Source organism: Leptopilina boulardi, unplaced genomic scaffold (genome assembly GCF_019393585.1).
Source record: "Leptopilina boulardi isolate dan_hultmark-lab unplaced genomic scaffold, ZJU_Lbou_2.1 LbouV2_169, whole genome shotgun sequence".
NCBI lineage: Eukaryota > Metazoa > Arthropoda > Insecta > Hymenoptera > Figitidae > Leptopilina > Leptopilina boulardi.
Window position 1 is genome coordinate 1,376,180 of NW_026137717.1, and position 24,278 is coordinate 1,400,457.

The window sequence follows — 24,278 nt, forward strand, 5'->3', positions numbered from 1 at the left end:
TTTTTTTAATGATGAACAAGGTTAATTTCGGAGAATTAAAAAATTTCAAAATGTAAGTCAAAATTTATTTGAAAAATAAATATAAAAATGATAAATACAAAAAAAAATTTAATTATAAAAAAATAATAATTTACAAGTAAAAAATAGAATATAAATATAAATAAGTGTTAATTATTATTATTATTTTATTTATAATTTAGTACCACCCATCATTGCTTTTAGATTGTTGGCATTTTCATGTCCCGTTTGTTGTACCATGTCGAAAAATAATCCATCCTCATTGCCCATTAATATTGATGGTGAGTCGAATTCCTATTCGAAAAAGAAAAACTTAAATAAGAAAATAATTTTTTACAGCGTCACCCAATGAATAGAATTATTTTTTTTATTGATTATTCATTAATTTATTATTAATTAATTAATTCGTTACTAATTAATTAATCATTTAATTTAAAAATAATTAATTAATTTGTTGTTAATTATTGTTTTATTTGTTATTAATTAATTATTAATCCAAATGATATAACTTAATTTGTAAATAATTAATTATTACACAATTTGTTGTTAATTAATTATTAATCAATTTGAAATTAATTAATTATTAATCCATTTGTTATGAATTAATTATTAATCCATTTGTTATGAATTAATTTGTTAATAATTAATTATTAATTAATTTGTTATGAATTAATTTGTTAATAATTAATTTGTAATTAATTTGATATTAATTAATTATTCATTTATTTTTATTAATTAATTATTCATTTATTTTTATTAATTAATTATTCATCCAATTGTTATTAATTAATTATAACTTCATTTGTTATAAAATACTTTAGTAATAATTAATTTGTTAACTAACATTAGTTAGTTTGTTATTAATTTCTTATTAATATAGTTGTGATTAATTAATTATTAATCCATTTGTTATTAATTAAATTGTTATGGATTAATTTGGTAATAATTAATTATTAAACCATTTGTTATTAATTAATTATTAATCCATTTGTTATTAATTAAATTGTTATGGATTAATTTGGTAATAATTAATTATTAAACCATTTGTTATTAATTAATTATAAATTCATTTGTTATAAAATACTTTGGTAATAATTAATTTGTTATCTAACATTAGTTAGTTTGTTATTAATTTCTTAGTAATAGATTTGTAATTAAGTAATTATTAATCCATTTGTTATTAATTAATTTGTTAATAAATTATTAATTATTCTGTTAATAATTTTTTAATTAATTTGTTATTAATTAATTATTCTTTGATTTGTGATTAATTAATTATTAAACCATTTGTTATAAATTAATTAATTTGTTGTTAATTAATTAAGATATTTGTTATAAATTAGTTATTAATCTATTCATTATTTATTAACCAATGAACTAATAAATATGATTAATTAGTTTAAACAAAATTACATGAAAAAAAAATTGACAAATTAAAAAAATATTCAATGAAAAAAAGAAATGAAATATAATTACCACAATTTTTCCAGCATCTAAAACCATAATTCTATCACAATCCATAATGGTATTTAGACGATGTGCAATAATTAATACTGTACAATTTTCAAATCTTCTTCTTATTGTTGATTGAATTAGAAAATCAGTTTCCAAATCAACATTCGCCGTTGCCTCATCGAGAATGAGAATTTTATTATTTCTCACAATTGCACGTGCCAAACATAATAATTGTCGTTGACCCATACTAAAATTTGAACCACCATCCGATACATAACTATTTAAACCATTACCACTTGAACCAGTAATTGTTGTTTTTAATTCAACTTCTTCCAATGCTTGCCAAAGAATATCATCCGAATATTCATCAAATGGATCTAAATTTCTCCTCAATGTACCGGCAAACAATAATGGTTGTTGGGGAATAATACTAATTTTCGATCTCAAATCATGTAATCCTAAACAACTACTTGCCACACCATCGATAAAAATTTCACCTTCAACTGGTGACATTTGAAATAGCGCAGCAATTAATGACGATTTTCCAGCTCCAGTTCGTCCAACAATACCAATTTTCTCCTCTGCTCTCAGTGAAAAATTTAAATTCTCCAAAACATTCTTTCCATTCACATGATAGCGTAATGAAACATTTTTAAATTCAACACAACCTTTTTTGGGCCATCCATCACATGGTTTGCAACCTTCAGCACTCTCCAATGGTGGTTCTTGTTCAATATTACTGTACTCCAATATTCGTTCAACTGATGTCATTAGTGTTTCCGTTTCTGTTGTATTAAATATTGACCATGCGATTGTATCGGCAAGAATAATAATTTGTGTAATTATTAAACCAACATTTGCAATTGTACTCTCATTATTCATTAGGAGAAAAATGTATGCAACCGCTGCAATGTAAATACCAAAGACCAATTCAACATAGAGCTGAAGACATTGTGCACAACCGAGAAATATTGATGAACTGGAAGTATTGAGATCTAGATGTTTTTGGAATTCTTTGATAAGAAGATCCTCAGCGCCAAAGGCTCGTACGGATTCTAAACCTTGGAGTGTGTCTGAAAGATGACGGATGACGGGCGATTGAGCTGAAATTAATAATTTAATTAGCAGCGGTTTAAAGTGGGATTTTTGTGGAATTGCTAATTCAGTACCGAGTATGTCATCAGGACTATTAAGGACGGACTTAAGACTCTTCAGCCAAGAAAGGTTTGGAAAAAGTGTTCCCAAAAGCAAGAAAGCGGGAAAGGGACGCTTCTGGAACCCAAGCAACAAGGAATGAAACCCGAGGACAAGTCTCCGAATCTGATCAACATTGGAGGTTTAAAGCTGTTTTCGTCTACGAATATTATTAAAATTGGAGGTTTAAGCGTTTTAGTCTCCGAATCTGATTAATCTTGAAGGTTTAAGGCCGTTTTGGTGTCCGAATCTGATAAAGATTGGAAGTTTAAGCGGTTAATTCTCCGAATCTAATTAAGATTGGAGGTTTAAAGCTGTTTCCGTCTCCGAATATTATTAAAATTGGAGGTTTAAGCGTTCTAGTCTCCGAATCTGATTAATCTTGAAGGTTTAAGGCCGTTTTGGTTTCCGAATCTGATAAAGATTGGAAGTTTAAGCGGTTAATTCTCTGAATCTAATCAAGATTGGAGGTTTAAAGCTGTTTTCGTCTACGAATATTATTAAAATTGGAGGTTTAAGCGTTTTAGTCTCCGAATCTGATCAAGAATTTAGGTTTAAGGCCGTTGAAATCTCCGAATCTGATCAAGATTGGAGGTTTACTCGTTTTAGTCTCCGAATCTGATCAAGCTTGGAGGTTTAAGACCGTTTTAGCCTTCGAATCTGATCAAGCTCGGAGGTTTAAGGCCATTTTAATCTCCGAATCTAATCAAGCTTGAAGGTTTAAGACCCTTTTAGTCTTCGAATCTGATCAATATTGGAGGTTTAAGGCTTTAATCCTAAAAGTCTCCGAATAAAAAGTGGACTTACTAATTCCATCTAGACGTTTGATATTTCTACTCGTCCTGATGTAGACATGCAAAATCAGATACATGACAAAACCGGCAATAATTGTCGGTATCACCAGCCAGTAATTAAGAATAATTGTCATTCCAATAATCACCAATACTTGCATCCAGGAAATTTTTGTAAAATACAAACGAACCGGTAGTTCCTTATCAATCACTCCAATATCTTTGGAGAATCTGTAATCAAAATTATTCTAGGTTTTACACCAATAAATAATGTAGGTTTTACGTTACAAAATCAAAATTAAAAACACCTCAACTCACCGATTTAATATCCTGCCCGATGAATGATCATAAAAGAATCCCATTCTAGCTCGTACAATTCTTTCAAAAAGATTAAAATGCATCTTTTGCGATGATCTTTTGCACATTTTAGCAAAAGTAAAAATATAACTGTAAACGAGGATGATAAGTAGCAGTGTTAATCCTCCATAAATGCTAATGTATGGAATATTGTCACTAAATGATGCACTGCAAATAAATCTTGTTGTATCGTCTGAACATGATTGTTGTGCTTCAGCCCAACGGGCAATATAAAAATCACCACTTGAACTGATGATTTGTCGAAATATTGCCAAAAGAAAAACAATAATCACAAGACATGTGGATTGACTGGCTTTAAAATAGGAGATGTAGGATGTTTTTGAAACTTTGCCAATTGTTCGATGTTCGGCAACTTCCTCTTCCTGTTGATCGGATGAAAATTCTTGATAATTAATTTCCAATGGTTGAATGTCTTCTTCCTCTTGAGAAATTTGGAATCTATTTAAGGTGATTTTTCCTGATTGTAAATCATTACTGGTGCCTTCCTCCTGAATGTGACCATTCTCAAGGACATAGATATAATCAACTTGATTCAAATACTGAAGCTGATGAGTTACAAGAATGCAGGTTTTGTTCTTAAGAAAACTGCGAATACAATCGTTGAAGATGAGTCTTCCAACTCGGGCATCAACAGCTGATAGGGGATCATCTAGAAGGTAGATATCGGCATCAGCGTAAACTGCTCGAGCTAGGGCAATTCTTGCACGTTGACCACCACTTAAATTGATTCCTTTTTCACCGACAATTGTCTGATCCTTATGGGGAAATAGGGCAAAATCTCTTTCCAATTGGCAAACTTTAATTACATTTTCATAACGTTGCTTGTCCATTGGTTTGGCAAAGATGATATTTTGCCTTATGCTTGAGGAAAAAATCCATGGATCTTGACTAACGTAGGCAATTTGACCGACGGTTTTGACGATTCCCTTCATTACTGGTAGCTCTTGAAGAATTACTTGAAGCAAACTTGTTTTACCTGAACCAACTTGTCCAACAATTGCAACAAGACTGTTAAATTTTGCTGAAAAATTTATATTCTCCAGGGTGTTATCAATATTTTTTGATGACCATCTTGCTGATACGTTTTGTAATCTGACGCTTTCTCCGGAATTTTCTTGATGATGATGATTACTTTCAGTTACATTGTGAAAATGTTGAGTCTCCTTTTGTTCGAGAAATTTTTGTATTCTCTTCATTGACGCCAACCACATGCCTCCTCGTTGTAGTCCTGTAAGTCAATGTAAAAGCAGTTCAGTTGTGAATTGAGCTTAAGATTTTTTATTTTAATTGTAAATGACCCTTAATATTTTTGGAATCGTATTCTTGTAAATGTACCTTAACATTTGTTCAGTACAATTGTGAATGACCCTTAAACTGTTCGAAATCGAGTTCAATTGTGAATGAACCTTTATATTTTTTTTACTCCATGACAGAGTTTACTTGTGAATATTACTTAATATTTTTTACTCTATGGAGATAAAAATAAATGTTAAGTTCCATTCACATCTGAAATCAATTGCAAAGATATTAAGGGTCATTCACAATTGTACTGTCGAAACCTCAATGAATTTATAGCAATAAAGTGATAATCATAGAATAAATAAATGTTAAGCTCCATTCACAACTGAAATCGATTGCAAAAAAATTAAGGTTTATTCACAATTGTACTAAGAAAATGTGAAGGTTTATTCACAACAGAAATGGATTGCAAGCAGATTAAGGGTCATTCACAATTCAACTGAAAAATATTAAGGTTCATTCACAACTGAACTGGATTGAAAAAAGTTTAAGGGTCATTCACGAATGTTAAGCTCCATTCACAACTGTAGTTGATTGGAAAAAAAATTAAGGACCATTCACAAGAGAATAAATATAAAGGATCGTTCACAACAAAATTATTTTTTTTTCTCAAATAAATATTTAAAATTATTATAAAACTTACCAAATGGAAACATTGCATTCATATTATTTTGAATTGTATCAAAATACATTGTGAGAATAAATACGCTCTCGGCTGATAAATTTTTGTCAAATAAAACGCAAAACACTAAACTAACAAAAAGTGAGATTCTTGAATTAAAAATATAACACGATATTGCTGCAAATTTTGCCAACATTATCTTTGTTATTTCCGTCATTTCTTTCCTGTAAAAGAATATGAAAAAAAAGAATTATTATTTTTTACAATCATTTTTCCTCAAACGTAAACGCATTTTTTTGGTATTACGCGTATATTTTTTTTAATTCCTCCTCAATTTAATGTTTTATAATTGTTATAAAAAATTTTATTGGATTTAAAAAAAAATTACTGATTAAAGAATGATAAAAAAAAGAATATTATAATTAATGTAAATTCTTACGCTCTTACGATGTCAACAAGAGTGAGGAAAGATTTTTCCCAGGCAAACATTTTAATTATTTGTATTCCGCTTACAGTTTCATTTGTCAATGAAAGTCTTTTATCTGTTTCTGCAGCTGCTTTTAGAGAGAGACGCGGTACAATTTTTGCTAAATATCCTAAAAAATTATTAATATTTTGTTTATTGGGAATTTTTTTAAAAAATTTTTATTTGCAATTAGAAATTTATAATTTATTAATGAATTAAACCACCAATTAGTTAATTTACAAAATAATTTGTTTCTAAATTAATTCATGTTTTAATAAATTAATTAACTAATAAATTGAATAGTCAATAAACAAATTAACTAATTAATTAAATAGTAATAAAAAAAATTAACAAATTAATTAAATAGTCAATAAACAAATTAACTAATAAATAAAATGGTTAACAAAACAAATTAACTAATTAATTAAATATTTAATAAACAAATATACTAATTAATGAAATAGTTAATAAACAAATAAATTAATTATTGAAATTGTTAATAAACAAATTAAATAATTAATAAATAAATTAACTTACTAATTAAACACTAAATTTACTAGCAAATTGTAAATTATTTAAATAGTTAATTAATAAATTAATTAACTAATTAATTAAAAATTAATTGTTTATTTATAAATATTAAATTTTTTTTACCTTGTATTGGAATTGTAATGAAAAAAACGATAATTCCCGCTACAGCAGTGAGACTAATATTTTTGTAAATTAAATATGCAATTAATAGAGTTTGAACTGGACCAATCCATATATAATTAATACAGGCAAGCACCTCAGTAATGCATTTTGTATCATTATTCAAATGATTAATAATCTACATTGTTTATAAAAAAAATATTGTTTATTAATTTTAATTTATTTATTGATATTTTATTTATAAAATTAATTATTTATTAAAATCAATTAATTATTTATGAGAATTCATTTAAATAACATTAAAAAATAATTAATTAATTTTTAATTTTAAATAATAATAATTAAATAATACTTTAAAAATCTATAAACATTATATTTAATAAATAATTCAAATTGTCAATAATATTTGGAATTAATTATTAATTTAATTTATTTATGATTAATTAATTTATATTTAACTACTAATAAAATAATTAAATTAATAATTTATGTAATTAATAAATAACATTTAAATGTTTAATTATTAATTAGTAATTATTTAATTAAAAAAAATTTATTTGGTTTAATAAAATATATTGTTTAAAAATTAAATTAAAGTAATAATGAAAATAAAATAATTTTTTTAATAATAATAAATAAATTGCCAAAATACCTGTCCAACTGTTGTTTCAGATTCGAAGGCAGTTTTTGAAAGTTTCAAAACTTTATTATAAATTAATGACGAGCATGCGACTCTTATTTTTATCTCTAAATACAGCATATTACTCCAAATTTGCGTTTCAAAAAATGCTTGTAACAAAAGATTGAAAACAAGTCCAGCTATCCAAAAATAAATGTCATTTCCGGAAACTTCATTTTTTCCATTAAAATAACTTAAAACATTGCCAAGAATAATTGGCTTTGATATTCTGTGAAAAGTAATTAATTTGTTTTTAATTAATTATTAGATAGTTTGTAATTAATTAATTATTTATTAATTTCTGTTATAATTATTAACTACTTAATTTGTTATTAATAATTTGTTACTAATTAATTAATTATATAATTAATTTGTTGTTAATTATTTTCTTATTAATTAATTAATTAATAAATTAATTATCAATATGTTATTAATTACTTTCTTATTAATTTGTTATAAATTAATTATCAATTTGTTATTAATAAATAATTATCAATTTGTTATCAATTACTTTCTTATGAATTTGTTATTAACTAATTATTAATCATTGTCCAATTAATTAATTAATAGTTGATTTGTTATTAATTTGTTATAAATTAATTATTTATAAATTTGTTATTAATTATTTATTAATCGTTGTCTAATTAATTAATTATTAGTTAATTTGTTATTAATTTGTTATTAGTTAATTTGTTATAAATTAATTTATACATTTGTTATTAATTAATTAGTAAAATTGTTAATAATTAATTTTTAGTTAATTTGTTATTAAATAAATATTTATCGAATTGTTATTAATTAATTAATAAACTAATAAATGTGAATACTTAGTTGAAAAATAAATTTAATTACTTTACTACGAATTCTTTCAAAATTTGAATAAATGTCCAAAATAAAAATTGTGGCAAAAAACAATTAACAAGCACTTTAAACAAAATTGGGCCATTTTTTCCTTTTTTCTTCAACTTAATTTTCTCATTGTTCCAAAATTTTGCCACTTTTTCACTAATTAAATGCGATGAGTGCTCAACAAGTGGTGAGGGAAGATCTGATTCTTGTAATTCCTTACGATAGCCTCTGATAAATGTTTTAAAAAGCCAACCGAAGACAAAAAAAATTTTTTTGAATAAAAAATAAAAAAAAATAAAATTAAACAAAATAAAAAAAAAATATTAAAAAAAATTTTTCTACAAATAAAAATTTAATATCAATCTTTTTTATTCGCTAAATAAAATTGACAACAATTTGTTATTAATATGGAAAATTCTTGAAAAAAAAATTAAATTGAAAAATGTTTCAAAATTTAAAAAAAATTTTAAAAATTAAAATGAAAATTATTAAAAATGTGAAAAATTATTTTTTAAACTTACGCAAATGTAATTTTCGATAGAAAATTTGGATTTTTTCGAATTTTCTTAAATGTATTTGTATTTTGTTGGTCCATTTTTTTAATGTATCACTATTTTTTTTTATTCTTAGCTGACAAAAAATTAATTGTACATAAAATTTTACTATTGTATTTATTTTTATTTTACTATTATTAGAATAATAATTTTATTTAATTTTAATTTTTTTTTTTTAAATACTGAACTGTTTCAAACTAAGTACAATTAAGATTTGACAAATTTTTTGCACAATGTTCATGAATACATTGTCCTTTTATCTTTTTAAGTGTAATGCAATTTAATTTCATAGATTTTGATAAGATAAGAAAATTGTCACATTCCTCCTTTTTAAATCACTTTTAATAATCTTCTCACAATAATAATTTTATTATACAATTGGGGAAAAAGGAAATGAAAATCAAAAACTATGTGTAATTAACTCAAAAAAAAAAAATAATAATAATTTTTTTTCACACAATGATTTATATATATATCAATTCTTTAAAATACAAATAATTCCCTAAAAAAAGGTAAAATGTATTTTAATAAAACAAAAATCTATTTATTTATTTATATATTAATAGACGAAAAAAAATATATTTATATATGTATGTTTCATTATATCACAATTGTTTCACATAACAAGTAAAAGTAGGAAAAAAAAAATTTGAAATTTTATTTATATGTATATATTTATATTAAAAATTGACTATTTTGTTTATTTTTTTTTTTTTTAAATAACCCTACAAAAGTAAGGCACATTTTGAAACTAATAGAAAAAAATGTTTTTTTTTCTTCTTTTTAAGATTTAATCTCAGTTTTGGTATTTTTTTTTTTTTTAAACAAGTATTTTTTTTTATCACGTTTGAATATTTTAAAAAATAAAACATTTTGCTAGTAAGCATTTTCTTTTTTCTTAAATTAATAAAATATTTTTAAATTATGATTTATTAAGTTTAATTGTATTATAAGAAGCTTCGGCCATTTTTGTGAGTACTAGTGCCATTTCGGGTCCAGTATGTTGAACCATTTCGTGTAAGTAACCTTCTTCTTTTTGTAGTAATAAGTATGGATGATCAAATTCCTGTAATTAGATAAAAAAAGAAAAAAAAAATATAATTAATTTCTAAGAATATTAACAAAGAATGTAAAAAAAAATTCGCCATTTTAAAATACAAAATTTCGTATTTTAAAAAACTAATATCAAATTCGTAATCAGCGACCCCAAAAACCCCCGAGTAAAAAATTTTTAAACGAATTTGAGAAATTTTTATATTTTTAGTCGCCATTTTGTATCCGCCATTTTGAATTTTGAAAAAGTCACAACGAATTCCTGATTAGCGACCCCAAAAACCCCGTAGAAACAATTTTCAAACGAATTTAAGCGATTTTAACATTTTTGGTCGCCATTTTGCATCCGACATTTTGAATTTTGAAAAAATAACATCAAATTCGTAATCAGCAATTCCAAAAACCCCCTAGAAACAATTTTCAAACGAATTTAAGCGATTTTAACATTTTTTGGTCGCCATTTTGCATCCGACATTTTGAATTTTAAAAAACTGACATCAAATTCGTAAACAGCGACCTTGAAAACCCCCTAATAGCTATTTGGAAACGATTTTGAGCGATTTTTCGATTTGTCGAGCGCCATTTTGGATCCGCCATTTTGAATTTTGAAAAACTAACATTAAATTCGTAATCAGCGACCCCAAAAACCCCCGAGAGACAATTTTGAATCAAATTTAATCGGTTTTTGATTTTTTTTGCCGCCATTTTAGATCTGCCATTTTAAATTTTGAAAAATTATCATCAAATTCATATTCAGCGACCTTGAAAAACCGTAATGCGATTTTGAAATTTTTCGAACGCTATTTTTGATCTGACATTCGTTTTAAAATCGTTACTAGGGAGTTTTCGGTGTAACAGATAACAAATTTGATATAAAAATTGGAAAATTCAAAATGGCAGATCCAAAATGGCGTTGAAAAATATAAAATTTACTCAAAATCGTTTCAAATTCGGTATTAAAGGGTTTGTGAGATCGCTGATTACGAATTTGGTGTTTGTTTTTTAAAATTCAAAATGGTTGATCCAAAATGGCGTTCCTAAATCTAAAAATCGCTCAAAATCGTTTCAAAATCGCTACTAGGGGGTTTTCAAGGACTCTAATATCGAATTTGATGTTAATTTTCCAAAATTCAAAATGTCGATTTCAAAATGGCAACCAAAAAAAATCTAAAAATCGCTCAAAATCGTTTAAAAATCATTTTACGGGGGTTTTTGGGGTCGTTTATGACATATTTGATGTCAGTTTTCCATAATTAAAAATGGCGGATGCAAAATGTCGACCAATATTTTTAAAAATCGCTCACATTCGAGTAACAATTTTTAAACAAATCTGATCAATGTTTAGATTTTTTTTGACTCCATTTTGGATTCGCCATTTTGAATTTTGCAAAACTAAAATCAAATTTACTAATAACAAGTTATAAATCAAAATTTTAAATAAATTGGTTTATTTTTTTGTTTTGCAATAACAAATAAAATAGATATATACTCACCACCATGTGACCAGCATCCATAACAATAAATTTATCGCAATCCATGACAGTATTTAATCGATGAGCAATAATAAAAACAGTACAATTCTCAAATCTTTTTCTTATTGTTTTTTGTATCAATCCATCGGTTTGTGGATCAACATTTGCTGTCGCTTCATCGAGTACCAAAATTTTATTCTTTCTAACAATAGCCCTTGCCAAACACAACAATTGTCTTTGACCAATACTAAAATTAGCCCCACCATCTGATACTTTACCATAGAGGCCAGAATCAACAACAGCTTGTTTTAATTCAACTTCATCCAATGAATCCCAAATTTCATCATCCGTATATTCTTCAAATGGATCTAAATTCTCTCTAAGTGTACCGGCAAACAATAATGGCTCCTGTGGTATGATACTAATTTTTGAACGTAAATCATGTAAACCCAATTTACTTATTCCAATTCCATCGATATAAATTTCACCCTCCATATATGATAAACGAAATAGTGCATTAATTAATGATGATTTACCAGCGCCAGTTCGTCCAACAATGCCAATTTTTTCCGTTGGTTTCACAACAAAACTCAAATGTTTTAATACCAAATCACCACCGTGTGTATAACTCAGACAAACATTACGAAATTCAACACGACCCATATCGGGCCAAATTGATGGTGGTTTATTTTCATCTGAACTCTCCAATGATGGTTCCTTAGGTATTTTTGTGTATTCCATTATTCTCTCAACGGCTGTCATTTGATTTTCAAGCTCCGCTGTTTGTACAATACCCCATTGAAGCATACCGGCCAACATTGTTGTTTGTGTTATGATGAGTCCAACTTTACCAACAGTATCACCGTCAGACAAAACGAGGAATGAATAAATTACAAGTGCAACATACATATTGCAAATCAATTCTAAATAGTAGCCAAATGCTCTTGAACACGAGAAGAATAGATACCAACTTGCTGAGTGGACATCTTGATGATTATCAAATTCTTTTGTTAATAATTGTTGTGCTCTGAAGGCTCTTATTGTTGTTAGGCCGTTGAGTGTTGCGCTTAAGTGGCTGAAGACTGGTGATCGTGCTATTGGTGAAAGGAAGGAAGGAAAGAATTTAGAATTTTTAATACTTCAAATTTTAATGCTTCAAATTTTAATGCTTACTTATTCCTTCAAGACGTTTGACACTTCTGCTTGTTTTGATGTAAATCGCTTTCAAAAAGTAGAAAATTATTGCAATGCAAACTGTTGGAATGATCAGCCAGTAATTGATACTGAATGTCATTGTTAGGACTGCAATTAGAAAGGCAGCAATTTCCAAAACGTCATTGAGACTAAAGGGTAAGTACTTGTCCACTTGGCCTATGTCCTTTGAAAATCTGCAAATTTTGGTAGTATTAACGTACCGTTTTTTGGATACTGCTAAACAAAACGTTTTGTTTTGGATGCTACGGATTGTAACCTAAACAAACTGTTCTGTTCCGGATGATCCAGATGGTAATCCAAACAAAACCCTTTGTTTCTGATTCTACGGATAGTAACATATACAAAACGTTTTGCTTCAGATGATCCAAATGGTATCCTAAACGAATCGTTTTGTTTCGGATGATCCAGATAGTAACCAAAACAAACCGTTTTGTTTCGGATGATGAAAATGGTATGCTAAACAAAGCGTTTTGCTTCTGATGCTAAAGATAGTAACCTAAACAAAACGTTTTGCTTCGGATGGTAACCCAAACAAAACCCTTTGTTTCTGATGATACGAAGGGTAACCTAAGTAAAATGTTTTATTTTTGGATGATCAAGATGGTATCCTAAACAATACGTTTTGCTTCGGGATGATACGGATAGTAACCTAGACAAAACGGTTTATTTTGGATGATCCGGATGGTACCCTAAAAAATCCATTTTGTTTTTGATGATACAGACTGTATCCTAAACGAACCGTTTTGCTTCTGATGGGTACGGATAGTAATCTAAACAAACCGTTTTGTTTCTGATAATTCAGATAGTAAGCCAAAAAAAACCCTTCGCTTCTGCTAATACTGACAGTATTCTAGCAAAAAAAATTTAGTTCAGATTATCTGGATCCAAAACGGTTTTGTTTAGGGTACTATTAATACTATACTAACCAAAAATTTTGCCATAAATACCATAGTTGGTATTCTAATAAACCTTATTAAGGAACGATTTTAATTGTTAGGCTACATATGCTCTGCTTTAGATGATGGTACCGTTAAAACAAAACGTTTTGTCAAAATACTTCCAAAATTATTAGCAACCAAACGTAATTGTTCTTTTGTACTGTCAAAATCATTCAGAAACAAATTGTTCCGTTGAAACACCGTTAAAATCATCCGAAACAAAACAATTTTTCTACAACACTGTCGAAAATCAAATGTTTTGTTGAATTTCATTCAGATCATCCAAAACAAAACGTTTTTATTAGAGCATTATTAAAATCAGTTTGTTTCGGATGATCCGTATGAAATCCAACAAACATTTGATTTTTGACATTGTTCTAGCAAAATCGTTTTGTTTCTAATGATTTTGAAAGTATTCCAATAGAAAATTTTCATTCCAATAATCCCAGAGCTATTCCAACAATTTCAATTAATACTGATTCCAATCCCTAAAATATAAAAAAAAAAAATTACAAAAACTCACCTATTCATAATCCTTCCACTTGGATTTGTATGAAAGAACGACATTGTAGCACGTAAAATATTATAAAACATATTCGAATGTAAATTTCTCGACGATCGCAAGCACATATCAAAATAAAGTAATGACTTTAAATAAACAATAATAACAGCACCTCCAATTAGACCACTATAAATATAAATATAAAAATTCCTCTCACTCGTTGGCAGTGGCAATATCGTTGTATTCACTTTCATTTCTTGTGTCTCGGCGTCAACCCATTTTGATAAAAGAAAATCCGAACCACTCAACATTATTTGACATAAAATAAGAATTCCAAATACAAGTGCAACAATCCAATAATTTCCCACTGCTTTAAAATAAGCTCCATAAACTTTATGCGATATTTTACCAAATGTACGATGTTCAGCAATTTCTTCACGTTCCTCCTCTGATGTAATATCCTCGGCAATTGTATCATTAATAATTGACATTTCCTTATTGTCATCCTTCTCTTTTTCCTCCTCTTCAGTTGCTTGCAGTACTGACAAAAAATCTAATTCTGATTTTTTTAATTCCTGAAATGTTCCACTTATTTGAACACTTCCATTATTTAAAATATAAACATTATCAGCGGAATTAATGAATTGTAATTGATGTGTTACTAAAATACGTGTTTTTCCCTTGAGATATTTACAAATACATTTTTCAAATAATGAACGTCCAACGTGTGTATCAACAGCTGACAATGGATCATCAAGTAAATAGACATCGGCTTCGGAATAAACGGCACGTGCTAAATTTATTCTTGCACGTTGACCACCACTTAAATTAATACCTTTTTCACCGATAATTGTTTGATCCTTATGTGGAAACATCATAAAATCAGTTTCCAATTGACAAACACGAATTACTTTATCGTAACGTTTTTTATCCATTGGCGAACCAAAGAGAATATTTTGCCTAATGCTTGATGCAAATATCCATGGTTCTTGACTAACATAAACAACTTTTCCTTGAACATGAAGATTACCCGATGTTAATGGTAATTCTTTGAGTATTGCATGAAATAAACTTGTTTTTCCTGAACCAACTTGTCCAACAACGGCGGTTAATGCACCGCGTTTAGCTGTAAAATTAATTGACTTTAAATTTAATTCCGTGGATGATTGTTCCCATTTTGCTGAGGCATTTTGTAAATTGACAACTATTTGTGAATTGTTATTGACTAATGTCATTCCATTTGTTATTGGGAAATTTTCATTTTTTTTATCGTCAATTTTATTATTGTCCATTGTTAAATTATTTGCGTCCAATGTTAATACAATGTCTTTATTATTTGCAAGATAACCATTATTACTATTTGCCAAATCATCGAGAAGGGATTGTTGAATTTCTTCTAATTCCATAAATTCTTCAATACGTTTTATTGACGCAAGGGCTTTAGCTAATCGTTGAATTCCTGAAATGGATAAATAAAAATTATTTGAAGTGCAGTATATTGAAGTGTGTTGAAATGAAGTTTAATGTATTGAAGTGTATTGAATTGTAGTGAAGTGTATTTTAGAGTATTGAAGTGAATTGAAGTGTATATAAGAGTAATGAAGTGTAGTGAAGTGTGTAATATTGAAGTGAAGTTTATTAAAGTGTGATGAAGTGAAGTGTCGTGAAGTGCATATAAGAGTACTGAAGTGTGATATATTGAAGTGGAGTTTATTGAAGTGTGTTGAAGTGAAGTATCGTGAAGAGTTTTTAAGAGTACTGAAGTGCAGTGAAGTGAAATGTATTAAAGTGTGATATATTGAACTGTAAGAAAATGCATTTAAGAGTAGGAAAGTGTATCCAAGTGTAATGTAGCGAAGGGAAAAGTAGTGAAGTGTGATATATTTAATTGAAGTGTAATGTACTGAAGTATAGTGATCTTTAATTACAAACAATGAAGAGTATCCAAATATAGTGAAGTGTGTTAAAGTAAAGTGTAATAAACTGAAGTGTAGTAAATAATATTTAAGGGTAGTGAAGTGTAGTGAAGTGAAATGTATTAAAGTGTGATATCTTGAAGTGTGTTGAAATAAAATGAAATGTATTAAAGTGTAGTGAAGTGTATTTAAGATAAGTGAAGTGCGAAATATTGAAGTAAAGTGTATTGAATTGTATATAAGAGTAGTGAAGTGTAGTGAAGTGAAATATAGTGAAGTGTATATTGTGGGGAAGTTTATTGAATTGCATTATAGTATATTGATGTGTACTGAATTGATTTAAAGTGTAGTGAAGTGTAACGTAGTAAAGTGTAACGTAGTAAAGTGTTTGAATTGTAGCGAAGTGAGTTGAAGTGAAATGTATTGTATTGAAATGAAGTAAATAATATTGAGGAGTAATGAAGCACAGTGAAGTAAAATGTAGTAAAGTGAATTTAAGAGTAGCAAAGTGTAGTGAAGTGTGATATATTTTGAAGTGTGATCTAGTTAATTGTTTGAATTGTAGTGAAGTGTATTAAAGATTGTTGAAGAGAAGTATATTTAGGAGTATTAAAGTGTAGTAAAATACAATGTAGTTCAATGTGACGTTGAAGTGTGCTGAAGTGTAATGTAATGTGTAAAGAGTATTCAACTGTAGTGAAGTGTGTTGAAGTGTGTTGAAGTGTGTTGTAGTGATGTGAAATTTATTGTACTGATGTGAAAAATATTTAAGATTAGTGAAGTGAAATATAATTTATTAAAGTGTAGTGAAGTGAAATGTAATGAAATGGAATGTAATGAAGTGTATATTGAAGTAAAGAGCATTTAAACTGAAGAGTATTTTAAAATGTAATGAAGTATAATGCATAAATGGATTTTAAGTGAAGTGTATTATAGTATAGTGAAGTGTGTTGAAGTGAAATGAAATGTAATTTTTTGAAGCGAATTGAAAATTATTTAAGAGTAGTGCAGTTCCGTGAAGTGAAATGTAATTTATTAACGTGTAGTGAAGTGTATTTAAAAATAGTGAAGTGTAGTAAATTTAAATGCAGTGAAGTGTGATACATTGAAGTGAAGTGAAGTGAAGTGAAGTGAAAATTTTGCAACCACAATAAAATTATTAAAAACGCAAAAAAATTCTGTATTGGCCGAAAAAAATTCGTATTTAAACCTGAAAAATATGAAAATTTTGTCAAACTCACCTAAGGGAAAAGCAATGCTCATTGAGTATCGCATTTCATTGTAAAATGCAGCAATCATAAAAACTTTTTCTGCAACAATTGCATTTCCAAGTAATGCGTACGTTAAAATTGTTACATAAACACAAAGTCTTGGGGCATAAGACTCAAAGGCCATTGCAAATGCATCAATAAAATAATTTTTTCTAATTGCGCTTACTTCTTTTCTGCAAATTAAAAAAAAAGATTTTCAATAATTTTGCCAAAAAAAACTATCTTTATTGATAGAAATATAAAAAATAAAAAATCTTTTTTTTTTTCCTCTTACAATCTAGCCTTGTCAACAAGATGAGAAAATGGTTTTTCCCAGGCGTACATTTTTATCACTTGTACACCGCCAATAATTTCATTCATTAATCGAAGTCTCTTGTCAGTTCGATAGGCAGATTGCATTGCCAATTTTGGTACAAATTTTCCAAGTAATCCTTTGAAAAGAAATTGAATATTTTTTTTTTTTGTATTAATTTTTCAAATATTATTATATTTATTTATTTTTATTTAGAGTAAAATAAGATTTTTTTTTTAAAAAAAAGGGAAATATACCTTGAAGTGGAATGATAAGAACATACAATGCAATGCCAGTCAAAGCTGGTAATTCAATTTGAATAAAAATAATATAGGCAATTATTATTAACATAATTGGCGACATCCAAATATAATGGAAGAAGGGTAATGCATAATCCAATGAATTCACATCGTTTGTAAGTAAATTCACTATCTGTGTGAGAGAGAGAGAGAAAAAAAAGAAAAATTACCACAAAAAACAGATTTAAAAAAATTTTATTTTTATAATCAAAAAAAAAAAAAAAATGGAAGAAAAAAATTTTTTTTATGTACCTGTCCAGCACTTGAACAAGCTTCAGCTGATTTGGAAGTTCTGAGGACTTTCCTGTAAATTAAAGAGCAACAGGAGACTCTTATTTTCATTCCTAAATGAAGCATAGAATGTACTGAGAGATGAAAAAATGGACTTCTCAATGCAAATAGAAAAGTAAATAGTCCTGCCCAATAGTATGCTTCTGTTTTTGTTACTGTGCCAGTGCCATTAAAATATTGTAAAATTTTGCCTAATATTATTGGTTGTGGTATTCTGAAATATAAGAAATAAATAAGTATTTACAAAATTTTTATTCTTTTTTTTTTAAACAATCAAAATTTCAGCGGACTTCAATCCATTAAAAGTCCACTAAAATGTTTGATTTAAAACAAATATGGACATTTTAATATTCTTTTTGAACAACCGAAATTTCAACGGATTTCAGTCCGCTGAAATTCTGGTTATTCAAAAAGAATATTAAGTTTTCTATGTTTTTTTTTTTTGAATCGTCAGATTTTCAGCGGACATTCAGTGGTCTTTCAGAGGATTTTCAGCTGACTTCTAGCGGATCGACGTCCGCTGAAATTCTGCTGATTTAAAATAAATAAAGACAACTTAATATTCTTTTTGAACTACCACAATTTTAGCGGACATTTAGCGGAATTGAATTAGCTAAAAGTCCGCTGAAAATCAGCTGAAATTCTAGTTGTTTAAAAAGAATATTGAGTTGTGTATGTTTGTTTTAAATTACCAGACTTTCAGCGGATTTTCAGCGGACTTTTAGCGGATCGATGTCCGCTGAATATCCGCTAAAAGTCCGCTGAAAGTCCGGTTGTACATATAAAATATAAAAAATTTCTATGTTTGTTTTGAATCACCAGACTTTCGGCGGATTTTCAGCGGACTTTTAGCGGATTAAAGTCCGATGAAAGTCGGCTGAGAATCTTATTGTTCAAAGAAATATTAGGATGCCTATATGTTTGTTTTTGAATAACAAGACTTTCAGCGAACTTTTAGCCAATTTTCAGCAGATATTTAGCGGACTTTTAGCGAATCGAAGTCCGCTGAAATTCTGGTTATTCAAAAAGAATATTAAGTTTTCTATGTTTTTTTTTTTGAATCGTCAGATTTTCAGCGGACATTCAGTGGTCTTTCAGCGGATTTTCAGCTGACTTCTAGCGGATCGACGTCCGCTGAATATCCGCTGAAATTCTGCTGATTTAAAACAAATAAAGACAATTTAATATTCTTTTTGAACAATTAGAATTTCAGCGGAATTTCAGTGGGCTTTCAGCGGATTTTTAGCGGACTTTTAGCGGATCGAAATCCGCTGAAAATCTGCTGATAATCTGATTGCTCATAAAAACTAGAAAGATGTGTTTTTTTTTTTTTTATTCGAACAATTAAACTTTCAGCTGATTTTCATCTGACTTTTAGCAGATTTAAGTCCGCTGAATGTCAGGTTGTTAAAAAAAAATCTTAATGTCTTGAAACACTTATTTTTACTTACGTTAAAATAAATTCTAATATAAATTGTACTATTCCAACGACTATGATATTTGTTCCAAAACATTTTGCTAAACTTTTCCATAATTTTGGTTTTGTTTTTTTCTTTCCTTTTTTACATTTATTTGAATCATACTGCCACTGTTTCTCCAATTTATCACCAATAATTTGACTCGCATGGGAATCGAGCGGTGAAAATAAATCCGTTTGCTCCAATTCTCTCTTGCAACCAATTTTAAAGGTTTTCCAGAGCCATCTGCAAAAAATTTTATTTGTTGTAATTATTTTAGTATTTTTTTCTGTTTTGTTAATACAGTATAAATTTTTTTTTTAATAAAGTAAAAAAATTTTTTTTTTTATTTTTAATTAATATAATTTTTTTTTGTATTATACAAAATTGTATTAAAATTATATTATAGAAAAAAATTTTTTTTTGTATTTAGTTGATAAAGTAGAAAAATATTTTTTACTGTTAAAAAATTAGTTACTTAAAAGTTACTTATTTAAATATAGTAAAAAATATTTTTAAATATAAATGTTTAGAAAAAAAAAATTACAAAATTTTATTTTTTGAAAATTTTTTTTTTTTTTTTTTTTTTTTTTTTTTTTTATTTCAGGAAAAGTTATTTTTACACACCAACACTAAAATAAAGGTGTTTATAAGTGTTTTTTTCTCTTTTATATATGTATAGATAATGATAAAATACTTCTCTTAAAGGTTATAGATAATTGAGTAGAATGCCTGACATAATTAATGATTCCTACTTAAGGCTAAAGACCTAACAATTTCCTCTTTGTATAAATATATATGTAAAAAAAAAAAAAAAAAAAAAAAAAAATTCGAGTAAAATTCACTATAATTTTCCACAGAATCCAAAATTGCAGCAATATTTCTACAATTTTTTGCAATATTTCTGCAATATATTTCTGCAATGTTCGATATATTCAGGAAATATTGCCAATTTAGGGAACTGTGTGGGAAGTATATAATATAGTAAAATATATTATAATATAATATAATAATAATAATAACAAAAATTATATTTTATTATATTATATTATATTATATTATATTATATTATATTATATTATATTATATTATATTATATTATATTATATTATATTATATTATATTATATTATATTATATTTTGTCATTGTTTCTAAAATGATAAAATATTAACAAAATTCCTAATAAACTTTCATCATGCAATATTGCGTAAATTATAAAAATGTAATTATCATTAAATGTGTCAGAAGTTCTTGATCAAAAGTTATACAAATGCGGGGAAAAATAATGTAAACAAAAAAAATGTCTCATTTCCTGAGACACTCATATATGTCATGAGAAAACAAATAACACTATTTTCAAAATTATCAGCAAATTTGTAAACATAGATTTCTAAATTTTCATTTTATCTTTGCCTAAATATAATATATGGGTGTATAATCGTTATAATATATGTAAAAAAATTTTTTTTTAAAAATTCTTCTTGTTTTTAAAATTAATTAAACAAACATAACAAAAAAAAAAAAAAAAAAAAAAAAAAAAAATTAAAAACAGTTACGAAAATAAAAATTATAATTTATGATATTTGGTGTTTTTTTTCATTTGTTTTTCCATATTATAATGAAGTATATTATTTTTGTTAAATTTTTATTTTAAAAATTTTTAAATTTTTCATTTCTAATTCTAAATTCTTAGTTCCAAATTTGGAATATATAATATAATATATTATAATATAATATAATATAATATAATATAATATAATATAATATAATATAATATAATTTTAGTTACATTATTATTATTTTTTTTTTATTTGAAAAAAAATCCTATTGAAAAAATTAATTGATATTTATGTCTATATTGTAGGAAGATAATAATTATTGCACAATGTCTATAAAATTTGCAAAAGCATCTTGAAATCTTATGCAAGACACTTATAGATTTTAAATAAAAAAAAAAAAAAAAAAAAAACTATAACCAGTAAAAAAAATTTACAAAAGTCATTAATAATATTTAAAAATAAACACTAGACAAAGCTTTGTTCATATATTGAAATTTTTTTTTTATTGTATTTTTAAAAATGCAAATTATAAATATAATAAATAATAATATTATAATAAAAAAAAAAATAATTTTCTCTTACGCAAATGATAAAATTGACAATGGATTGGCTCCTTCACGGGGATTTCTTGCTTCTCTTTTTTCATTTTTGTTCATTTTTTTTTTTTGTTCCCTCACAAGCAGCAAAAAAAAAAGGAAAATAAAAAAAAAAGTATAAACTATAAAATACTGATCACTGATTTTTTTCTGATTTTTCACACACTAAGAAAATTAAAACCCTTTCTTTTCCATGAGCACTCACTGTATATATTTATTTAATGACTATTATATTTTGTTTCCTGCTAAAATTTCAACAAAAAAAAAAAAAATTGTTTCTTTCTTTTTTTTTTTTTTAATATAAAAACACTTAAAATATCTTTATCACATTAGATGAATAATTGTTCATTATTAAGAGCACCATTGTGTAATACTGTCAATATATAGATATATCTATAGAGTATGGGTAAAAAAAACACGAGAACAATGAAATCAATTGTTTGAAATCGAAAAAAAAGGGGTATAATAAATAAAAAATTTATATGAAATTTCTTTGGAACAGTAAATTCTACAAAAAAAAGAGAGGTGAAATTTTTTTTTCAAAAATAACTGATAAAAATGAAAAAAATTTTTTTTTTTGTTAAATTTCTTTCTTTTCTTTTCATTTGTTTAAATATATATATATATAAATATGTGAGTTTGCCGGTTTCTTATGCGGTAGTTCAGTCAATATATATATATATATATAATACTGTCGACTCACGTATAGAAATTTACCAACTAAAGCCAAGTCTAAATAACCGTCAGCTGAGCTGCGGGTTGTATTGCTCATACACACTGTATTTCTATATACATATTCCATTCCCCCATTTGCAAGGTTGCCACATTTTCAACAGTAAATATATATATATATATATATATATTATTCTGAGAAAAAAATTAAAAACAAAATGACAAACCAAAAATTTCATATTATTGCACAAGAAAAAAAAATTTCTTTTCGTTTTTTCATTTTTTGTGTCTAAAAAATTTTTCTTTCATTCATTTTATTACTGTTATTTTACTATTATTATTACTGTAGTACACTTCATTTCACTTCAATACACTTCATTTCACTTCAACACACTTCAATACACTTCATTTCACTTCAACACACTTCAACACACTTCAATAACCTTCAATATTCTCTAATACTTCAATTATATTTCACTACATTTCAATACACTTCAGTATAATACACTTCCCTACCATGCATTTCACTTCACTATAGTTAGGTTGACTACACTTCTTCTCACTTTAATACACTTTACATTATACTATACTTGAATACACTTGAATTCTATAAACTTCAATACACCACACTTCATTTTACTTTAAGACACTTTGATACGTAACACTTTATACACTTCATCTTAATAAACTTCACTGGAATTTACTATAGTTCAAAACCCTTATATTTGTCTTTAACATATTTTAAATAACATCAATACATTACACTTCAATACACCTCAGTTTAATACACTTCACTTTAATACACTTCACTTTAATACACTTCACTACATTACATTGGACTTTAATACACTTCACTAAATTTCACTTCATTACATTACGCTTCATTATACTGCAATTTAATACACTTAACTACATTTTACTTCATTGAATTAAACTTCACTTCATTTCAATTAAATACACTTTAATGCAATACACTTCACTATATTTAACTTCACTACTTTTCAATTTAATACACTTAACTTTATTACACTTCATTACATTAAACTTCACTTCAATACACTTTACGTTACTACACTTCACTTCACTTCAGTTCAATACACTTTACTTTAATTCACTTCACTTCAATAAATTTTAATATATTTCACTACATTACATTATACTTTGATACATTTCACTACATTCACTTCATTACATTGCACTTTACTACATTTTAATTTAATACACTCACTTCATCTCACTTCAATACATTTTACACTATACTACACTTGAATACACTTCAATAGATTACGCTTTTATACACTTTAGTTTCATAAATTTCACTGGAATTCACTACACTTTATTTTTTTTAACACACTTCAATTCAATACAATTATATTTCACTACACTTCAGTTTACTGCTCTTCATTTCAATTTAATATATTTCACAATATACTATACTTGAATACATTTGAGTAGAATACTCCATACTTCATATAACATCAACACACTTCAATACATTACACTTCAATACATCCCATTTTTATTAAAATTAACTGGAATTCACTACACTACACTTTATTTGTCTTTAACAGATTTTAATTCTCGTCAATACGTTTCACTTTACTACACTTCAATACACTTCAGTTCAATACTCTTCACTACATTATATTACACTTTGATACACTTCATTACATTACACTTCACTACATTTCATTTCATTGTATTGCACTTCACTACACTTCAATTTAATACATTTCACTTTAGTTCACTTCAATTCACTTCAATTCACTTTAATACACTTCACTACAT

General features: G+C 26.5%; 3 protein-coding genes across 3 annotated transcripts in view; 1 reads left to right on the plus strand and 2 right to left on the minus strand.

The window, feature by feature from the left end:
* Positions 1 to 52: 52 nt before the first annotated feature.
* Positions 53 to 8,633, minus strand: LOC127277574 (probable multidrug resistance-associated protein lethal(2)03659). The gene is made up of 9 exons (XM_051298821.1): positions 8,406 to 8,633; positions 7,527 to 7,782; positions 6,878 to 7,052; positions 6,197 to 6,353; positions 5,779 to 5,981; positions 3,777 to 5,064; positions 3,475 to 3,689; positions 1,495 to 2,576; positions 53 to 312 (listed from the first exon to the last, which is right to left on the minus strand). Exons 2-9 carry the CDS (start codon positions 7,632 to 7,634, stop codon positions 190 to 192), a joined length of 3,351 nt encoding a protein of 1,116 aa, XP_051154778.1. The 5' UTR covers positions 7,635 to 7,782; positions 8,406 to 8,633; the 3' UTR covers positions 53 to 189.
* LOC127277575 (adenylate cyclase type 10-like) overlaps positions 229 to 24,278 on the plus strand; it is a 45,033-nt gene continuing 20,983 nt past the window's right edge. Inside the window, exon 1 of the mRNA XM_051298824.1 lies at positions 229 to 299. Within this exon, the coding sequence (XP_051154781.1) occupies positions 257 to 299 (43 nt within the window). The 5' untranslated portion in view covers positions 229 to 256. The remainder of the gene's footprint in view (positions 300 to 24,278) is intronic.
* Positions 9,498 to 22,548, minus strand: LOC127277572 (ATP-binding cassette sub-family C member 4-like). The gene is made up of 10 exons (XM_051298818.1): positions 21,805 to 22,548; positions 19,657 to 19,908; positions 18,167 to 18,419; positions 17,873 to 18,047; positions 17,598 to 17,754; positions 17,294 to 17,496; positions 14,158 to 15,595; positions 12,655 to 12,869; positions 11,503 to 12,575; positions 9,498 to 10,022 (listed from the first exon to the last, which is right to left on the minus strand). The coding sequence occupies exons 1-10, from the start codon at positions 21,876 to 21,878 to the stop codon at positions 9,879 to 9,881; spliced, it is 3,984 nt and encodes a 1,327-aa protein (XP_051154775.1). The 5' UTR covers positions 21,879 to 22,548; the 3' UTR covers positions 9,498 to 9,878.

What these genes read in the sequence shown, in the direction of transcription:
- LOC127277574 (XM_051298821.1), bottom strand. Translation starts at nt 7,634, where the DNA reads ATGCTGTATTTAGAGATAAAAATAAGAGTCGCATGCTCGTCATTAATT. An exon ending in CATTACAATTCCAATACAAG is followed by an intron (nt 6,354 to 6,877) that starts GTAAAAAAAATT and finishes ATAATTTTTTAG; the next exon opens with GATATTTAGCAAAAATTGTA. An exon ending in TAGATGCTGGAAAAATTGTG is followed by an intron (nt 313 to 1,494) that starts GTAATTATATTT and finishes TTTTTCGAATAG; the next exon opens with GAATTCGACTCACCATCAAT.
- LOC127277572 (XM_051298818.1), bottom strand. Translation starts at nt 21,878, where the DNA reads ATGAACAAAAATGAAAAAAGAGAAGCAAGAAATCCCCGTGAAGGAGCC. An exon ending in AGTGGAAGGATTATGAATAG is followed by an intron (nt 12,870 to 14,157) that starts GTGAGTTTTTGT and finishes CAAAATTTGCAG; the next exon opens with ATTTTCAAAGGACATAGGCC. An exon ending in TGGATGCTGGTCACATGGTG is followed by an intron (nt 10,023 to 11,502) that starts GTGAGTATATAT and finishes ATCTAATTACAG; the next exon opens with GAATTTGATCATCCATACTT.